This window comes from Hemitrygon akajei, chromosome 16, assembly GCF_048418815.1.
Source record: "Hemitrygon akajei chromosome 16, sHemAka1.3, whole genome shotgun sequence".
NCBI lineage: Eukaryota > Metazoa > Chordata > Chondrichthyes > Myliobatiformes > Dasyatidae > Hemitrygon > Hemitrygon akajei.
In genome coordinates this window covers 67,885,916-67,906,939 of record NC_133139.1, presented here as the reverse complement: position 1 = coordinate 67,906,939, position 21,024 = coordinate 67,885,916, and the positions used below count along the sequence as shown (strand labels likewise).

At 42.3% G+C, this 21,024-nt stretch overlaps 1 protein-coding gene across 1 annotated transcript in view; it reads right to left on the bottom strand.

Annotated features, from left to right (window-relative positions):
• The window catches only part of LOC140740139 (uncharacterized), a 155,826-nt gene that overhangs the window by 8,239 nt on the left and 126,563 nt on the right, over positions 1-21,024 (bottom strand). The window contains exons 12-13 of the mRNA XM_073069075.1: positions 4,700-4,873; positions 3,246-3,450 (exon numbers count right to left, since the gene is read on the bottom strand). Of these exons, the coding sequence (XP_072925176.1) occupies positions 3,246-3,450; positions 4,700-4,873 (379 nt within the window). The remainder of the gene's footprint in view (positions 1-3,245; positions 3,451-4,699; positions 4,874-21,024) is intronic.

Here is a 21,024-nt window from a genome sequence, read left to right as displayed (position 1 = left end):
TAGCTTTAACTGTCACATGTACATCAAAACAAAGCAAAATAAGTTGCTCGTGTCAACAACCATCATAGTCCAAGGATGTGCTGGGGGCAGCCCACAAGCATTGCCTTGCTTTCAACACCAACATATCGTGCCCACAACTTAACACCTGTACACCTTTTGGAATGTGAGGACAGACCGGAGCACTCAGAAAAAATCCATGCGGTTATGATGAGAACATATAGAACTCATTAAGACAGCAATGGGAACTGAACCCCAATCGCTGTGCTGTGAAGCGTCATGCCATTTGTGCCACTCCTTGCACGTTGGGGAAGAATGTGGCAGAACAGGTTGGTTTTCCATCTCACCCGCAGTCTGCCTTTGGTTTTTTACATTGTTCCAATGTAGCCTTTCCAGTAAGCTTTAAGCAACAGCAATTCATCATTGGACTGGACATATGACAGATCTCAGGACTCAACAATGAATTCAACTATTCCAGACGATGAGAGCAACACATAAAAGAACTGGAGGTTACAGTGGGTCAGCAAGTGGTGGGTAATGGACAGGCAACGTTTCAGGCCAAAAGCCTTCATCAGCCCAGACGATGGGTCTCAACTTGAAACATCAACTGCCCATTTCCCTCCACAGATGCTGCCTGACCTGCTCAGTTCTTCCAGCTCCTTTGTATGCTGCTTCAGATTGCAGCATCTGTTTCTTATGTCTCCATTTCAGATAATGGGCCTTTTACATCTGTATCAGAACTGGCCAATCCTGTTGAAAGGTCACCAATCTACAACAATAATTCTTCCTCTCTTCACATATGCTGCCTGATTTCAATTCTTTCTAATACTGGTCTTTATTTCAGGTTGCCAGAATCTGAAACAGTTTGCTTCTCTAGTTTGTGGCTCTCCTTTCACAGGGACTCCATTTTTAACTTTGGTTTCCGCTCAACCCTGCCGTATTCATTCTCTTCCTTTTATATACAGTACTGTGCAAAAGTCTTTGGCAAATATATATAGCTAGAGTGTCTTGCATGGTACTGTATTTGTCAACATGGAGCTGAGTGAGTTTGTAAAACTGGCAGGAGCAAAGGATGTTGGGATTGGCAAGGATGGAGCACCATGGGACAGGTGGCAGAGAAGGAGCATCAGGGGCAGAGGGTGGCGTGGGTGGACACACAGCCAGCAAGGTAATTTGATTTCAAACAATTAGTTTACTGATAACTACAGAACGTCTCTCTGGTGCTTCCTGTTCCAGACAACTAAAGATTAGCTTTAATGTTCATCTGTACATTGAAACATGTAGTAAAATGCATCATTTATATCAACGATCAACACAGTGTGAGGATCTGTTGGGGGAAACCTGCAAGTATTCCAATGTCAACACAGCATGCCCATTTATTAAACTGTATGTCTTTGGAATGTGGGAGGAAACGAGTACCTGAAGGAAACCCACACAGTCCTGGAAGAATGTATAAACTCCTTACAGACAACCTAGGCTGCTGGTGCTGTAATAGTGTTATGCTAACCGCCATGCTACTGTGCTCCTGTTTCAAGTGCCAATGAAAGTTTGACCTAATGAAAGTCTCACCAGACCTGCTTGAGTACTTCCCAAATTCTTTGTTTTTATTTCACATTTCTCATGTCGCTGTTTTTTTTGCTCTGCAGGTTTAGTGATGTCCAGTCAGCAGAGCAGCCACCTAGGAGACACCACAACAAGGATACCAGCTCAGTACTACTTGTTAAAAAAAAACCAGGGTCTTGTAAAAGCTTCTGACTTTCTTAAGTACGATATGGAACGAGACTTAGTGTCGATGCCCTGGGTCAAAGGCTACAGGATGGAATGGAGCTCAGCCTCTATTGATTTATCAACATGGAGTTCAAAACTACTGATCATTAGGACAGTTTTTATCCATTTTGATGTTAATGTGCACCAATGTCAATGTCAAAATAAACCCTGTGAATTAAACAAAAAGGTATTAGTACCTAACTCCGCAGCATGTTACTGAAGCACTAGGACGTACAACAACTCTAACTTACTCGTAACATCTGCCTAATTGATTAACCTGTCAGACAGGTCCTATCGAATCAGTGAACAGTACAATGACGTGAGCACAGCCATCCTGTTGTCTCACATCAAAGTGCACATTCTGAAGACGATTGTAGCACAGAGGCAGCTGCTCATTACAAAGCTGAGTAGGAAAAATATACCTAGTATGAGGGTGGGAGCTAAACATTCTATACCTAGAGAATGGAGAGAGAATAACAGGATAATTCCTGGAACGTGAGCACTTCTGAGGGTGATGGATCCATCTACAATTTCTACTGAAGTAACCCTCCAAAGTCAAGTGCAACAAGATTGTGAGAACACCATGACTAGTCTACATCAAGCCATTGACTTTCCTGAAATGCTTTCTGATGGTTACCAATTCAAACTTAACACTATAATAGAGACCAAACTTAACAAGGAGACAGTGGTTCAAGCCTAAATTGAGGGAATTAAGAGACCAACAAAAAATGACCTCACCCACATCCCAAGAACAGCTTTCTGAAGAAAAGCAACCACTGACAATACATAGAACAGGAAAGCAACTTTGGCCCGCGATGTTGTGCCTACTCCAAGATGAATCTAACCCTTCCCTCCCACATATCCCATTTTTCTTTATCCATGTGCCTAAGAATTTCTAAAATGGCCCTAATGTACCTGCCTCTGCCGCCACCTCCGGCAGCACGTTCCATGCACCCGCCACTCTAAAAACTTTTACCTCTGACACCCCGTCACTCCCCCTTATTTTCCACCAAACATTTTAAAGTTGTAGCCGAGACATCACTGACATAGGATGGCATGGCAGTGTAGTGGTTAGAGCAACCCTATACAGCTCGGGGCGCTGGAGTTCAATCCCAGCGTCCAATGTAAGGAGTCTATATGACCTCCCTGTGGAATGCATGGGTTGTCTCCAGCTGTTCCCGTTTCTTCCCACAGTCGAAAGAGGTGCTGGTTAGCAATTGGTCATTAAATGTAAATTGTCACATAATTAGTTTAGGGTTAAATCGGGGGTTGCTGGATGGTGTGGCTTGAAGGGCCTGTTCCACATGGTATCAATCTCTCATCTTCCCCTCCGAAGAGAAAAGCTCTAGCTCACTCAAACTATCCTCATAAGACATGCTTTCTAATCCAGGTATCATCCATCCTTGCACCCTCTCTAAAGCTTCCACATCTTTCTTATAATGAGGCGACATGAACCGAATACATGATAATGGCACACTTACCTGCATTTCAGAGTATAGATGTTTCCTATGAACTTCACTAGTGAGAGAGGTTCAGGTTTCAGGACTGGAAAGATCACAGGTCTCACTCGGAGAGGTTTTGGTTCCTCTGATTTTGACCTGAATGTCTTTGGCTCCTTCCCTTCCTCGTGTTTCGGAGACAAGCTCTCTGTGCATGCCGCTGGCTTTTGCTGCTTACGCTCATTGTCTGAACATGAAAGAGAAACTGTTAGCTTTTTAAGACATTAAACATTACATCCACTCAACCTTTTTGGGAAGACAGTTTCAAAGACAACTTCAGATGTGGTAAGGTTAGACTGAAAACCTGTCTGCACACTTAAACCCTCCAAAGATCACACTGTTCAACAGCAATAACTTCTATATTATTCCCATGGATGTGCACTACTCTGGACAGCAGAGAAAAATATTTGCCTGTATAGAGAGACAGTAAGCCACTAAAAAAATTCTAATTAAGAATAGTCCATTGCCAAATGTATGATCCTATATCCTTGGCCAAATCAATAAACACAAAACTATTTAAGCATCAGCAGGTACTTTTGTTTAGAGTGAAAATAATTTGAATACAATAACTTGTATTCTGACTACAATATGCATGCAAACAATCCAGTTACATATCAAAGAACATATCATGTTACCACAGTTCTTAAAGCTTTCAGTTGCACTGAAGGGCCCTGTTTTGGGAAAAAGTCACTTTCTTGGAACATGATATTTTGAAGGCACAACACCTCTCTGGCTAATGCAAGTGGTAGTTTGGAGGGTTTAACTGCATCTACCAGACAGGACAGACAATTACTATACATATGCCATGAATCAAGCAAAAATACCATTTATCAGAAAAGTAGCCCCCATACACTTTCACATTTACTGCCAAATGTATTTTATGTAAGATTACACTTAAACAGGACAGAGTGAGTCAGAACAATCCATTTTCTTCTACTTTCTCAGCCATTAACCAACCTTTCCCAGAATTCAATGAACTCTGAAATTTGTGCCTGCAGAGTGAGTCACCAAACCGCATGCGAACGGGGCTTGATTTCAATCTTATACCGGTTTAACTTACTTACACATTACAATGAATTAAGCACCTTGGCTCCGTTTCTATACAGAAAAGAGTGCAAGAACAAAGGCACAATAAATACAATCCACTCACGTGCAAATTAGAACAAAAACTTACATACATAAAAGCAAGCAGAAGCTGCAACTATTCCCTGAACTTCTAGGGTTAGGCTTTGCATTCTCAAGCACGTCATGGAATAGACGCTCAACTTCATTAGTGGGGACCAACTTTGTGTTTGGATCACAGCATGTATAATCACACATACAGTTTCCTTTTACAGTGCATTGCAATTTAACAAGCTTTCTCTTCAGCACTGTCAAAAGTTTACATTTAGTTTCTCTTTTTTTTGGTTAAGTTATACAAAGCCAAAGGGTCTCACATGTGTCGGTGAGTGCAGGTTCAGCCTTTTCGTGGAGTTCCTCAAACTGAGACAGACTCGGTAACTTCCTTTTCAATCCAGATTTCAGATGGCCACGCATGTGGTTGGAGAGGCCTACACCCGTGGTTAGTGTCACTCCACAATACTCACAGGTTCCTAACTTGACTGGGTGCTCTGTTGTCCAAAATGAAATTAAGATTCAGTTACCACCCTGCCTTCCACAGTTTAATTCCTAACTTAATTTGAGGTTCTGGCAGGTCTCAGCCTAGTTCCTAGTGGACAGGAGCCCACAGCACTTAAAAGGCTCATTAATTTAGCAATGATCGTCTGCAGATTTCTTTAGCAGATGGTGTGTGAAATGGAAATAGAAATTAACGTACCACTAGGGGCTACTTTTAGGAGTTAAGATGGAAGACACCTGGGGTATGTAGGCAAGGTTAGAGCATTAGGCTGGGAGCTCTGTATCATGGGGGTGAAGCCCTATCTGACTAGGAAATTCTCAACAACTGCAAAGCAGGAAAATGCTCCACTTTCAATCACATCCCACACAGACTCTCGCTTTCATTCCTCATCCATGCATCATGCCAGGTAGTTGGAATGGGAAAAAGATGCAAAGTAAAGGAAGCCCCAGAGCCCACTCAACCATCAGCATTTACTAATGAACAATTAGTTCCTTCCAACTTTTCAATGTTCTTCAACACAATTCCTTTCAAAATGCTGCTGGATAAAATCTAGACACAAGGTTAAAATTTCAAGCATTTTGATCAAGTCTTCACATTATTGTTTGAGACATTAATAGATTCCCAAATGCAAGTAGGTTCAAACCAATAGAAATGCTTGATTCTAAAAGGTTTTAAAAGACCGTGTAACTGGAGAAAGGAATACTCAGTAATCAATAATGCTATCATGTGCAAGGCATGGAGATTTTACATCAGCTCAGCAAACAGGTCACATGTATTTAAATGTCGACTGTTTATTCTTTTCCATAGATGCTGCCTGACCTGCAGACTTCTTCCAGCACTTTGTGTGTGTTCCTTAAGATTTCCAGCATCTGTAGACTCCCTTGTGTTTATTAATTACTTCTGCTCCTTTTCCACAAAACAAATCCAATCAGCCTCCTTTGAATGGCCTATTGCTCTATGAACCTTCCCCATTCACCCAAGTTTGGCCCGACACATCCCACTCCCTAACCCTGCCTACAAATGGCCTCTCTTAGTGCAACCCTTTTCCTCCCACACGCCACAAGCAGAAAGCTCCTTACAGTGCAAATTCTCTCCCTGAACCCCCATAACTGGACACCTCCACAGACAATAGGTGCAGAAGTAGACCATTCGGCCCTTCGAGCCTGCACCGCCATTTTGAGATCATGGCTGATCAACTACTATCAATACCCGGTTCCTGCCTTGTCCCCATATCCCTTGATTCCCCTATCCATAAGATACCTATCTAGCTCCTTCTTGAAAGCATCCAGAGAATTGGCCTCCACTACCTTCCGAGGCAGTGCATTCCAGACCCCCACAACTCTCTGGGAGAAGAAGTTTTTCCTTAACTCTGTCCTAAATGACCTACCCCTTATTCTCAAACCATGCCCTCTGGTACTGGACTCTCCCAGCATCTGGAACATATTTCCTGCCTCTATCTTGTCCAATCCCTTAATAATCTTATATGTTTCAATCAGATCCCCTCTCAATCTCCTTAATTCCAGCGTGTACAAGCCCAGTCTCTCTAACCTCTCTGCGTAAGACAGTCCAGACATCCCAGGAATTAACCTCGTGAATCTAAGCTGCACTTCCTCTACAGCCAGGTTGTCCTTCCTTAACTCTGGAGACCAAAACTGTACACAATACTCCAGGTGTGGTCTCACCAGGGCTCTGTACAAATGCAAGAGGATTTCCTTGCTCTTGTACTCAATTCCCTTTGTAATAAAGGCCAACATTCCATTAACCTTCTTCACTGCCTGCTGCACTTGCTCATTCACCTTCAGTGACTGATGAACAAGGACTCCGAGATCTCTTTGTATTACTCCCTTACCAAATCATACCAAACTCTATCTATCTCTGCCTCTGTCTCCCGAATGATCCGACAAAGCACCTCTAACCATCCACATTGCAGAGATACCTCTAGGCAATCCACAAGGGGCTGAGCAAAAATAAATGACGTTAAGCCACGGAAGGGGAAAAGCCCGGCAGGATTTAAGGAATGCCTCGATGCGGGAAAGAGCAGCAAGCAGGAGGATTTGGAGTTCTCAAACTTAGGGCCTTAGCAGCTGCAGGTGAAGCAACTAATCTGTATCAATTACATTCAGAGATGAACAGAGTTAGGGTTATTATTGCTGATATATGTTGTGAAATTTATTTGTTTTACAGCAAAAGTACAGTTCAATACATAATATACTATAAATTAAAATAAGAGATGTATATATAAATAAATTAGTCATGCAAAAAGAGAGAAAAATAGTAGGTAGCGTTCATGGATTCATTATCTGTTCAGAAAATTGATGGTGATCCACCCATAATTGGAGGACATCACAGAGGGTGAAAGGCTACAGTCCAATCACAAAGCAGGGTCTGGCAAGTCCTCAAAGGGATTTAACAACAAGGATGAGAGTTTATAAATGAGATAGTTTTAAACTGGGAGGCGTGGGTAAGCAAGATTAATAGATGATGGGAACAAGGTTACTAACACCTTAACTTTACATAGAGGGAGGCCAGTAATGCATTTAGAATGGTTGAGTTGCAAGAACAATGTCAGAAGCAGAAGAGCTGCACCAGCAACGTTACAGAGCTTGAGACAAATAGTGCATCGGCCGTTATGGTTCTATTCTGGGTCAAATAAGACACCAAGATTGCAAATTGTTTGGTTTGCTTTCAGGCAGTTGTCACAGAAATTGGAGGTGTTGGCAGCTAAGAAATTATTTACTTGAAGGAAATTTCTGCATGCCGAGTAATGGATTCTGACAAACACAGTTAGTTCAGAAACAACACGAGAATCAAGAACGATGCTGGCAAACTAAGAGAGTTTAGAGAGAAAAATTGCCTTTCAACTCACGAGAGAGCACATAGGCCATCATTTTTTTTTGCTGTTGATATTTCTGTAGCAGAAACATTTCTTTTTTATGAGGTTGAGTTGCTAGCTCAATGCTCAACCCAGCACGGACGGAAAGCGTGCACAGGAACCGGCTGGATTTGAACTCAGGCCCCTCCGCCCCAAAGTCCAGCGCTGATGTCACTATGCCACCAAGACATTAAGGACACCAGAAGCAGCAATGGCAGAATGGGAAGGGAAGCCACTATTGGTGGTTCTCTGGCTCTGACTGCAAATAACAGTGGAAACAGATCTATTCATGGAACAGAATAATTACATAAATGTATATTGCACCATTAAGACAATTATTATATATCAATACAAAAAGCACTGGAGGACTGCAGCAGGTCGGGTATATGGACCAGAAAAAACAGGGGAGATGAAGAACATCGATCTGAAACATCGACTGTTCATTTCTCTTCACACACGTTGCCTGACACACTGAGTTCTTCCATCCCTTTTGTGTGGTTCCAGATTGCAGCAACTGCAGTCTTGTGTCTTTTTTTTGCATTTGTTGAGGACAATCTATGCAGTGAAATACTGATGTCCTTGATGAAAAAAAAAACACAAGGAATATTAGGACTCAAAACTTAACACAAATCATATAATTAGGGCAGAAGGCCAAAGATTTGGACTGATGTAGGCTGCAAAACATCTTGTAGGAGGAAAACCAAGTATAATAGTTTAGGGAGCAGACACCTAAGGAAGGTTTGGGGTCCTTTTGAAGGAAAGATTGGCAATTATGGAAATTTGGATCGCACACAAGGTCGGTATTTCTCTAACTGCAGACATAATAAGTGTTTTTAGGAATAAAGGAAATTACAGCAAGAAGGTGAGGCAAGGACATGGAAGGATTTAAAAACAAGGACAGAAACTTGAAGTCTTTGTTTTGCCATATTATGAATCACTCAAAAATGTATTGAAAAGCTGAATGTGAATGTCACCAGAATTCATTATCCATTGTTAATTATCCCTCCTCCCCATCGCTGAGGTAAAGATGTGATTAAAAATCAACACAATGGGCTTTAGGACAAGTATGGCAGGGTTTTGCACAAGGTCAAGCCGAGTATGGGAAAATGGCATGAACAGAAATAGTTTAAAAACAGGATGGATGGAAGGTGCAGCAAATGTGCAGAGACAGGAATGGAGCAGGCATAATGATATCGAACTGAAAGTATGGTCGATGGGCTGACCTGTGACAGAAGCTCAGTTGAGGCCTGAGCATGATACCTGGATTGTGTTACCTGGATTACAGGTTCAGCCTTTGCTAATTGCCAGGATGTAAAATGGTGTCAGTGTCTTGGGACAGAGGTTAGTCTGAAAGCAATTGTTTCTGACCATCTGCAAAAATTTACTTTCAGAAACTTCCAATTCACTAGGATTCAAAATATGAAGCTAAAACAGAACTCATAGCTTGTATTGATAATTACATCACAGCAGCTTCACTGGAATAGCAAAATGCCAAAGTAAAATTTGGGAACTTAATTATAATGTCAAATACAGAGAACTTGATGCAAGATCTTCGAAATTCTTCATTAGATGCGAGAAAACTATAAGGTAAACGCATCTGTCTTTTGTGAAGAAAGAAATTCAACATCACAAATTGATTTAGGCATAATTGGGATTATACAGAATGTGATGAAGGCCCAAAGCAACAAGGACTAGACAAGGCTGTACTTTCCCAACTCCTTTAATGAAGTTGATACAAGTGAAGGTTCATCCTCAACTTGAGATTTTATTTCATTTGCTGTTGAAAATACCAAGCCACAGCAATATGGAAATTTACAGCTTCAGCTCAGAAGATAATAAAGAGCCATATTTATAGAGTGTTCTTGAAACAATGAGCCATACAAAAAATAGTGCCAAACACTAAAAAGATCTTAAAGTGGCACAGTAGTGCAGTATTAAATGTAATGCTTTACAGTGCCAGTTAGAAGATTGGGGTTTAATTACTGCCACTGTCTGTAAGGAGTTTGTGTGTTCTCCCCATGACTATGTGGCTTTCCACTGGGTGCTCCAGTTTCCTCCCACATTCCAAAGACATGGGTTAGGGTTAGTAAGTTGTGGGTATACAGGTCCACAATCCCTTATCCGAAATTCTGAAACCCAAAAAGCTCCGAAAACCGTTTTTTTCGTCAACAGCTGACGTCACTCAGGTGTGACGTGGCAGCACTAGCAGAGTCCGCCAGACGTCAGTTGTGGCTCAGCGCTCGTACTGGTTACACGTGCATTTGCTGTTTGCTAATATTTTGTGTTCACTGTTGACTTTGTGTTTAATTTCATTGTGAAAATCTCAAAAAGAGCTGCAGATACCCCTATGGGTAACAATGAGAAAAGGAGAAGGAAGCATCTATCATTATCAATAATGCATAAAGTGGAGTTATTGCAGAAGCTTGATCGTGGTGTGTCTGTGCGGCGTCTCACTGAAGAATATGGTGTTGGAACTACCACTGTATATGATTTAAAGAAACAGAAAGACATGTTACTGAAGTTTTATAGTGACAGTGACGTTCTACATTTATTCCAATAAGGCATTTACCACGTGTTTGATTCGGTTCGTTTGAAGCTGTATATTTTTATGTTTTATTGAAAGTTTTTGTCACTATTCCCTAAACAATACAGTATAACAACTATTTACATAGCATTTACATTGTATTAGGTATTACATGTAACCTAGAGATGATTTAAAGTATATGGGAGGATGTGCGTAGGTCTGGTGCTCCGCAGGGTCCTAAAGTCCACCTGCACTAAGACAGGTTAAATAAGGGACTTGAGCATACGTGATTTTTGGTATCCGGAACCAATAAGGAGGGATTCTGAAATCCGAAAAATTCTGAATTCTGAAATGCAACTGGCCCCAAGGATTTCGGATAAGGGATTGTGGACCTGTATTATGTTGGCATCCAAAGTGTAGTGACACTTAAAGGCTGCCTGTCACAACCTTAATTGACTTGACACAAATGATATATTCTACTGTATGTTTCGATGTAATGTGATTAAGAGCTAATCTTTTATCTCTTCTTTAGAAGAACTATGATCATCTGCAGATAGAATGCAATTTTCCAACCTTCAAAGAAATAAATCTTACACATGCACCACTGTAGCACAGCAGTTAGTGTAATGCTATTACAGCCTGGGGTGTTGGAATTCAGAGTTCAATTCCAGTGCTGCCTGTAAGGAGTTTATGCATTCTCCCTGTGATCACATGGGGTTCCTTCGAGTGCTCCTGTTTCCTCCCATAATCCAAAGATGTACCAGTCACTAGGTTAACCGGCATTGTAAATTGACCTGTAATTAGTCTAGTGTTAAATAGATGGGTTGCAGGGCGGTGCAACATGTTGGACCGGAAGTGTCTGTTCTGTTCTAAATAAAAATGAAAAGTCTAACTGATCAAACTATAGCAAGAGCCACATACAAATGAGGAACTTCATCAACCAAAGTGTGGAACTTCTGAAGTTTCAGAGGCGAAAGATGAACTTTTGACTCTTTTGCATACCCAGATGCATTCTTGGATAGGCTGTTGATGGCAGTATTTGAACAAAAGCAAAAGATAATCTGCAGTGCATTTCACAACTGAAATTACACAACTGCTTTCCTTACAAAACCCGTTATCCTCACAACTCATATTTCAATAAATGCTCCCACTGATACGTGTCTCAAATAGTTTCTGACAACCAAGTCCAGCTCCTGCCTTTCACATGTGGCTTAGCTACGAAGCCTGACAGGAGAAGGGGTAAGGCGTGTTACTGGTGCCATAAAACCAATCATTATGGGAAGATGGGGCTCATGAGCCGAGGCTGGCCACTCAACTAGGAGAAGGAAAGCTCTGATCTCAAGTACTACTGCCTTGCAGCTACACCCACTCATGGGAAGGCTTTGAGAGTAAACCCAGAGAAAAAAATCTGGAGCTGGAGTCCCTAAGGTAATCCTATGTTGAGTTCAATGCTGACTGGCAATTCCTGCAATGCCACTGGTGTCAAAATTCATCAGTCTTTTCCATTCCTTTGGATTTATCAGCTGTGTGGAAAGCGGGAGCCTGCTGTTCTCCATATTATACTGCCCTGGCTTGAATGTTCACAGCTAACATTCATGCTCAACCCTGACCACCTGAGGGCCTCAATAAAGCAGACATCACTATTCTTACTTATCAACAACACACTGAAGTTTACTTCTGTGTTCACTTCCTTGCAATATTACTTTTTTTTGTGGAATTTTTTGATCTTTTAAGATAGCACCTTGCACAAACTAACACATTAACTTTATCCGTTAGGTTTATTCTTGATTGGATAGGGTTGGATGTCAAGTTTTACTAGACTTTTACACCTGGTGGCAAAAAGACTATAGATTTTACCTGTTTGTTTACAGAAGAAAATAAAATCTTTATTATAAATTTTTGTTTGGTCATTAACCTCCCAACCATGCTCTACTGAATACAAAATGAAAAGTAGAATATTTTTTCCTCCAAGATGCTCTCAAAAGTAATTTAGCCCCACACAACTATTTGAATATTAGCAAGTAACAATGTTTTATTTATCAGACAACTGCATTTTTGATTTATTTGAAATGTTGAAATATTTTGGCTGCCACTAATTAAGTACCGGTCTCATCTTTTTATTCTGATATATTGTTCCATTCCTTTCCAAGTTTAGAATGATAGAAGGGTTCACAAGTCCGCTGAGAATCCCCAGTGATATTTACATGAGACATTTGCAATACTTTAAATGCAATGGACTGCAGGAGATCTGCCTAAATATTAACTCAAACTTGTTGTAAAATCAATTTATTTTAAACATATAGCAGTAGAAACTCAGAAAAATTAACAAAGCTTCAAATGGGACACTTCACAGAAGCTAAGACAGAAACTTTCTTTGGACACCAAATCTCGTCGTGTTTAGTTTTTCATCTCAGTTTGAAAGAATAAAGTCAGCTTAGATGAACAATGAACTTAAAAGCATCAGAACCAATAGCTTCAAATGTTTAAAAGACATTTAGGCAGTTACAAAGACAGCAAAAGGCTTAGAAGGATATGGGCAAAACACAGGCAAATGGGACCAGCTCAGAAAGACATCTCGGTCATCATGGACGAGTTGGGCTCAAGGGCCTGTTTCTACGCTGTAAATGATTCTAGAAGTTGAATTATGAAACTACAAAGAAAATGCTTTAGTTTTAGTTCCTGGTGAATTTGAAAGGAATTCTAGGAAAGTATTATGAGAAGTTCATTGTGTATTTCCATTCAATTGAGATGGACTGGAGGAATTCAAACACAGAAAAGATTTAATATTCAAAATAGTAGCAGGGCATTTGAAGCCAGAAGTGCAGAGCCACAAAACCTGTCCCACTCCCAAGGATGAAGGATGGACTATAGCATCATCATATTCTGTCTGTATTTTTAAAATTCACAACCTTGTTATGACACACAGATGTCAATGTGACAGGATATTGTCTTTCCAGACCATCACTAAGCATATAGTCATTGAATTACAGAGCTGTCATGGAATAGTTGGTTTCACAGAAAGACTGACAATGAAGGTCTCATTTTCAATAAGTCAAGCTATGCAAAGCAGAAGTTTCCCAATTCTGAGAAATTAGTTAGCTGTAGTTAAGCAGGAGGTATGGACACGTTGGCTGGCAGTAGTAACCAACTCTTGAGACATGAGGGAAAGGATGGAAAAGGCTTCTGTTCATGAGTAGTAGAAGGCTGCTGGACCAGACAACATCCTGGTAGAGTGCTCAGAGGATGTGCAGACCAGCTAGCAGATGTTCTCACTGACATCTTCAACATCTCCCTGAGCAGCGCCACCATTCCAACGTGCTTCAAGGCCGCCACCATCGTCCCCGTGCCGAAGAAGTCTTCAGTGTCCTGCCTGAATGACTACCGTCCCGTTGCACTTACATCCATCATCATGAAGTGTTTCGAGAGGCTCGTCATGAGGCATAGCAAGACCCTGCTGCCCCCCTCACTGGACCCCTTGCAGTTTGTGTATTGTCCCAACGGCTCAACAGATGGCACCACTGCCACCACCCTCCACCTGGCCCTAACCCACCTGGACAAGAAAGACACATACGTTCGAATGCTGTTCATAGACTGTAGTTCAGCATTCAACACAATCATCCCTCAGAAACTGAATGAAAAGCTGAGCTTATTGGGCCTGAACACCTCCCTCTGCAACTGGATCCTAGACTTCCTGACTGGGAGACCTCAGTCAGTCCGGATCGGAAGCAGCATCTCCAACAGCATCACACTGAGCACGGGGACTCCCCAGGGTTGTGTGCTCAGTCCACTGCTGTTCACTCTGCTGACCCATGACTGTACTGCAACACACAGCTTGAACCATATCATCAAGTTCGCCGATGACACGACCGTGGTTGGTCTCATCAGCAAGAACAACAAGTCAGCTTACAGAGAGGAGGTGCAGTGGCTAACGGACTGGTGCAAAGCCAACAACCTGTCTCTTAATGTGAACAAAACAAAAGAGATGGTTGTTGACTTCAGGAGGGCAAGGAGCGACTACTCTCCGCTAAACATCGATGTCTCCTCGGTAGAGATCGTAAAGAGCACCAAATTTCTTGGTGTTCACCTGACGGAGAATCTCACCTGGTCCCTCAACACCAGCTCCATAGCCAAGAAAGCCCAGCAGCCTCTCTACTTTTTGTGAAGGCTGAGTAAGTCCATCTCCCACCCCCCCATCCTCATCACATTCTACAGAGGTTGTATTGAGAGCATCCTGAGCAGCTGCATCAATGCCTGGTTCGGAAATTGCACCATCTCGGATCGTGAGACCCTGCAGCAGATAGTGAGGTCAGCTCAGAAGATCATCGGGGTCTCACTTCCCGCCATCACGGACATTTACACTACACGCTGCATCCGCAAAGGAAATAGCATTATGAAGGACCCCATGCGCCCCTCATACAATCTTTTCTCCCTCCTGCCGTCTGGGAAAAGGTTCTGAAACATTCAGGCTCTCACGACCAGACTCTATAACAGATTCTTCCCCCAAGCTATCAGACTCCTCAATACCCGAAGCTGGACTGACACCTTGCCCTACCATCTTGTTTATTATTTATTGTAATGCTTGCACTGTTTTTGTGCACTTTATGCAGTCCTGTGTAGGTCTGTAGTCTAGTATAGCTTTCTCTGTGTTTTTTTTATTACGTAGTTCAATCTAGTTTTTTGTACTGTGTTATGTAAACCATGGTCCTGAAAAACATTGTCTTATTTTTACTATGCATTGTACCAGTAGTTATGGTCGAAATGACAATAAAAGTTGACTTGACTTGACAGTAGTAACTAATAATCAAATACATATGTCTGCATGTGTTTATTCTGGGTAAGACTACGATAGGGAAATATCTATAATGTGATATCTCTGCACTCTCAACCATCCTAATGGGATAATTAGCCTGCCAATACCTACCATCTAGATTGAACGTAGAAAATAATCAAAATAATAACAATATCTTAACTATTAGTTTAAGAATACCAAAACAGTGGACCCAAGAAATAGTTTGTGCAACATCTAATTTGGGCAAGTTATTGGGAAAAAAATTCACTGTGTATATACAGATCTTTTCTCACCCCTTTTGGATGGTGTGTTTGTGTATTTTTCCCTCAATTTTAGGTCCTCTACCAGTGGCCTGGGAGCTTGAGGACTCAGCGCAGTATCCTTGCTTTTCCCAATGGTACATTCTTCTGGACCAAGATCTCAGATGCTCTTCTCGGGATTTGTTGGAGCCATTCTCCCAGTCTAGGTATCACAGCTCCAAGTGCTCCTATCACCATCAGAATCACTCGGGCTTTAACCTTCCATATCCTTTCTATCCGCTCTTTTAAGCCCTGGTATTTCTCTAGCTTCTCATATTCTTTCTTCCTGATGTTACAGTCATTCGGGACATCTATTGCTTTCTTGTGTTCCTTGTCCAATATTACCATGTCTGGTTGGTTGGTCAGTACCTGCTTATCAGTCTGTATTTGGAAGTCTCACAGGATCTTAGCTCTATCATTCTATATCACCCCTTGGGTGTTTCCCATTTGGATTTGGGAGTGTCCAATCCATACTCAGCGCAGATATTCCTGTACACAATTTCTGCAACTTGGTTGTGCCGTTCAGTGAATGCTGTTCTTGCCTGTATCTCACACCCTGCTGGATAGTTTCAGCAGTTTCCGTGCACAGTCTGTATCATGGGTTTTGTTTGGTGTGACAGACCCTGCTTCTTTTGCTCTTGTGCTCAATGCCTGTCCTTGTGCAGCCAAGTGCCTCTGTGCTGTCCCTCGTCCTCCACTTCCAGTCATTGGTAGGACTTATGTCAGCCACCTCTCATATCTGGCAATGGTATCTCAGGTGAGTGGTTTGTGCTGCCATGGCCTCTGGTTCTCTGGCTCTGCTTCACCCACTTCCATTTCCATGTTTCCTGCCTGCCGTCTGAGGTATTCTCCTAGCAGATCATGCTTATCTTCCTGACATACTCATGGATATTTCACATTTCTTCCAGGATTGTGGCCTTGACATTTCCAAGACCCTGTTCTCCTTTATTCTGGTGGGTGCACAATTGCTCAATGTTGGACTTTGGGTGGAATCCTCCATGCACTGTTAGTAGTTTTTGAGACTTCTTTCTTTGGCCAGCACACTACTGTGGCTGGGTATCTGATGATTGGTAGGTTGAATGTGTTCATGGCTCTGATCTTGTTCTTCTCATTCAGGTGTTTTTTTTTAAAGGAACTGTCTCACTCTTTAGAGGTACTTGGATGCCGCACCCTTCCTCGCATCCTCATCGTGGCTTCTGTATGCTTGCAGGATCCCCAGGTATTTGGAGCCATCCTGTACTCCTGGTATGTGGTCTTCAGGTAACTCGACTCCTTCAGTCTTGATGAGTTTGCCTCTTTTCACTATCATCTGGCTGCACTTTTCCAGTCCAAATGGCATCCCAATGTCTCTTTCATTCCAGCTCAATTTCATCCATGTACAGGAGGTCAATCCACTCTTGAACCTATGCCCATAACAAGACTGAGATGATCTAGCTGATGGGGTTCAAACCTATGCGGAACAGCATATAACCTCTCTGTCACCAACATGGAAGGTCCTATCAGGCATCATAGCCACCAAGCTTAAGAAACGCGTGTGAATTCAGAGGGGGATTGGTAATATTAACGTGGAATATATATAAATGTAAATATATATATAAAACTCAAATCCACCGTATTATATACATACATGCATACAACACACACACAAAATGCTGGAGGAATTCAGAAGGCAAGGCAGCATCTATGGAAAAAAGTATAGATGATGCTTCGGGCCGAGACCCTTCATCAGGACTGGAGAAAAATAGATGAGGAGTCTTCCATCTCTACTGCATCTTCTCTCAAGATGAGGCTTTTCATTCCAGACAAAGGAGATGTCCTCCTCCTTCTAAGAAAGGGGCTTCCCTTCCTCCACTATCAATGTTGTCCTCATCCACATCTCTTCCATTTCGTACACGTCTGCCCTCACCCCATCCTCCTGCCACCCCACCAGGGATAGGGTTCCTCTTGTCCTCACCAACCACCCACCAGCCTCCGTGTCCAGCACATAATTCTCCGTATCTTCCACCATCTCCAATGGGATCTCACCACCAAGGACATCTCCACTCCTCTCCACTTTCTGCATTTTGCAGGGATTGCTCCTTATGCAACTCACTTGTCCATTTGTCCCTCCCCACTTATCCTTGCAAGTGCAACAAGTGCTACACCTGTCCCTACACCTCCTCCCTCGCTACCACTCAGGGCCTCAAACAGTCCTTCCAGGAGAGACAACACTTCACCTGTGAGTCTGTTGGGGTCATCTGCTGGATCCAGTGCTCCCAGTGGGGCCTCCTGTATATCAGTGAGACCCGACATAGATTGGGAGAACGCTTTGCTGAGCACCTACACTTTGTCCCCCAGAAAAAGCCAGATCTCCCAACGGCCACCCATTTTAATTCCACTTCCCATTTCGACATGTCAGTTATTGGCCTCCTCTACTGTCATGATCAAGTTGGAGGAGCAACACCTTATATTCTTGTCTAGGCAGCCTCCAACCAGATGGCATGAACATTGATCTCTCGATCTTCCAGTAAGGACCCCACCTCACCATTCCCTCTCGTACTTTATCTCCTTGCCTGCCCATCACCTCCCTCTGGTGCTCCTCCCCCTTTCTTTCTGTCCTTTCCCATCAGACACCCCTTCTCCAGCCCTGTATCTCTTTCACCTATCAACTTCCCAACTTTTTACTTCATCCCCCACCCCCCGGTTTCACCTACCACCTTATGTTTCTTCCTCCTTCCCCCATCTTCCAACTTCGACTCCTCATTATTTTTCTCCAGTCTTGATGAAGGGTCTCAGCCCAAAACATCAACTGTACCCTTTTCCATAGATGCTGCCTGGCCTGCTGAGTTCCTCTAGCATTTTGTGTGTTATTAGGAACTAATACAGTATTACAATACTGTAGTAGTATTGAAAGTGTTCTAATTTGTTCTGCATTCATTAAATACATAATCTGTTATTTATTTAAATGGTAGTTTGTCTTTTAAATACTTTTTAAACAATTTTTGCGAAACTTCGTGCTTAATTGGACTACTAAGTACAGGTTCCCTAAGTGTCTGCTTGTGCGTGTCCATGTGTGGGTGTGTGTGTGCGTCTTGCACTATCCTGCTACTAAAAAAAATCATGACATATGTGAGTGATAATAAACCCGATTCTGATATGGGTCTCTATTGTGGACTGAGAGTGGGAAGGAGGCAGGGAGAGGGGAATCATGGTTGGGAAAAGGGAAAGGGGATCAAATGGGAAACACTAGAGAGACATTGTAATGATTGATAAACCAATTATTTTGAATTAAAGAACCTTGCCTGGCATCTCAGGGCTGGGAGTATCTGCACCTGTGTCACACCCCCACCTCGGTATTCCTTCTCTGCCTTCTGTCTCACACCCCTCCCTCAGTGCTCCACCTTGCCATTCCAAACATCCTTTGCTCCTGCCAGATTTACAAACTTGCTCTCTGCTCCACGTTGACAAATACAGTACTGTGCAAAAGTCTTAAGCACCCTTGATATATATATTTGAGACACACTGGGACCTGTACATTTTGGCCCAATTCAGCAGCTGCCACAATCGGTCAAGGTTTCATGGAAATACGTAGTTAAAAGGTACAAAAAGCAAGAAACTACTGTTTATCTGAGGAACAATTTATGTATTTAAATGAAGTATGGGACAAACTGGAACACTACCGATACCTCTACAGTACTATAACACTGTGTATTAATTCCTAATAGTTATTGACAGAGGAATTCATCTACCATTTCTTTTGATTGACTGTAAATTAACAAAATCAGCGCAGACACCCAGTGCAGAGATAATGGGTGCCTCCAAACAATGCTTTAGACCATGGTTTCTCAACTGGGGTTCTGCAAGAGGCAGTGATTAAAAAAAAATTGTTTTTTGAACTTTGTGTGACATGTGATGCTGTGGTGGGCAGTGACTGAGCAACCCTGTTAACAATCTCATTTGCCATCTCTCAGCCCAGTATGGCAGTGTGCAGTAGGACAGCGTTCATTTGGTTGAGTCCACTCTCAGTTTTTGATGCGAGTTAGGGGAGGCCACTGGTAATTGGTGAGTGCTGTATTAGACAGAGGGGAGGACAGTAGGTTGATAATTGGTGAGTGCTGTATTGCATTGAGGGGAGGACAACAGGCTGATGAGGAGCATGAAGTGCGTCTTCCGAGCAGTGAATAGACGTCCACCTTGGGCAGTGACGTCAGTCTCTCTCCCCTGAATTACCTCCTCCAACTTTCCCTTAAGTGCCGCTGACTGGGAGCTAACAAACTCTACCAGTGTAGTACAAAATTGGGAGAAAAATTTTCATGTTAAAGCAGGAATTTTTACACGTCATGACTCAGCTGCTGGTCTGCCGCTTGCTGTTCTTGTAAATACTGCAAAAAGTGGATTGTGTAGATTACAAGTGAATTGCATTGTGAAGTTTTTTGTAATTTTAGTGGTTTTCTCGTTTATACCGTTTATTTATTTATTATACCATTCCTTTTTATATTTTATTAACCTGTGTTTTACAGACAAGTCTGACGGTTATTGAAATCACAAAACAAACAGAGTAAAGCTTTTGTTAATAAAATCACAGTCAGTAAAAAAAAACAACTCTGGAAGCAAGTTATTTAGTAGCAGAACTTAATACTCAGAAAAGGGAAAGTCACACAGTTGGTAAGACTCTAATAATGACACTATGTAAAATTATAGTGGGTAAAATGCTAGGACACGATACAGGCCTGTACCAGAAAAACAGGTATGATCTGCAGAGGGTTATTTCAAGGGTGAAGAGACAATTTTGAATGAGATTGGAGGTGACATCGGATGTATGACAACTCTGGCGGAGTTTGGAAGACATTACTTCACCACCAGATGAACTCAACGCCTTCTATGCCCACTTTGAAAGGGAGAATATAACTACAGCTGTGAAGATCCCTGCTGCACCTGATGACCCTGTGATCTGCCTCAGAGGTCATGTTAGGCTCTCTTTAAAGAGAGTGAACCCTCCTAAGGCAGAAGGTCCCGATGGAGTAACCAGGTAAAACTCTGAATATCTGTGCCAACTAATTGGCAGGAGTATTGAAGGACATTTCCTATCTCTCACTGCTACTAGTGAAAGTTCCCACTTGCTTCAAAAAGGCAACAATTATACCAGTGTCTGAGAAGAATAATGTGGGCTGCCTTAATGACTATTGCCTGGTAGCACTCACATCTACAGTGATGAAATGCTTTGAGAGGCTGATCGTGACTAGACTGAACTCCTGCCTCAACAAAGACCTAAACCTACTGCAACAGAAGATGCAATCCCAATGGCTCTCCATATAGCTTTAGACCACATGGACAACACAAACACCTATGTCAGGATGCTGTTCATCGACTATAGCTCAGCATTTAATACCATCATTCCCACAATCCTGATTTAGAAGTTGCAGAACCTGGGCCTCTCTACCTCCCTTTGCAATTGGATCCTTGACTTCCTAACCAGAAGACCACAAACTGTGCAGATTGGTGATAACACCTCCTTCTTGCTGGCGATCAACACTGGTGCACCTCAGGGGTGTGTGCTTAGCCCACTGCTCTACTCTCTTTATACCCATGACTGTGTGGCTAGGCATAGCTCAAATACCATCTATAAATTTGCTGATGATACAACCATAGTTGGTAGAATCTCAGATAGTGACAAGAGGGT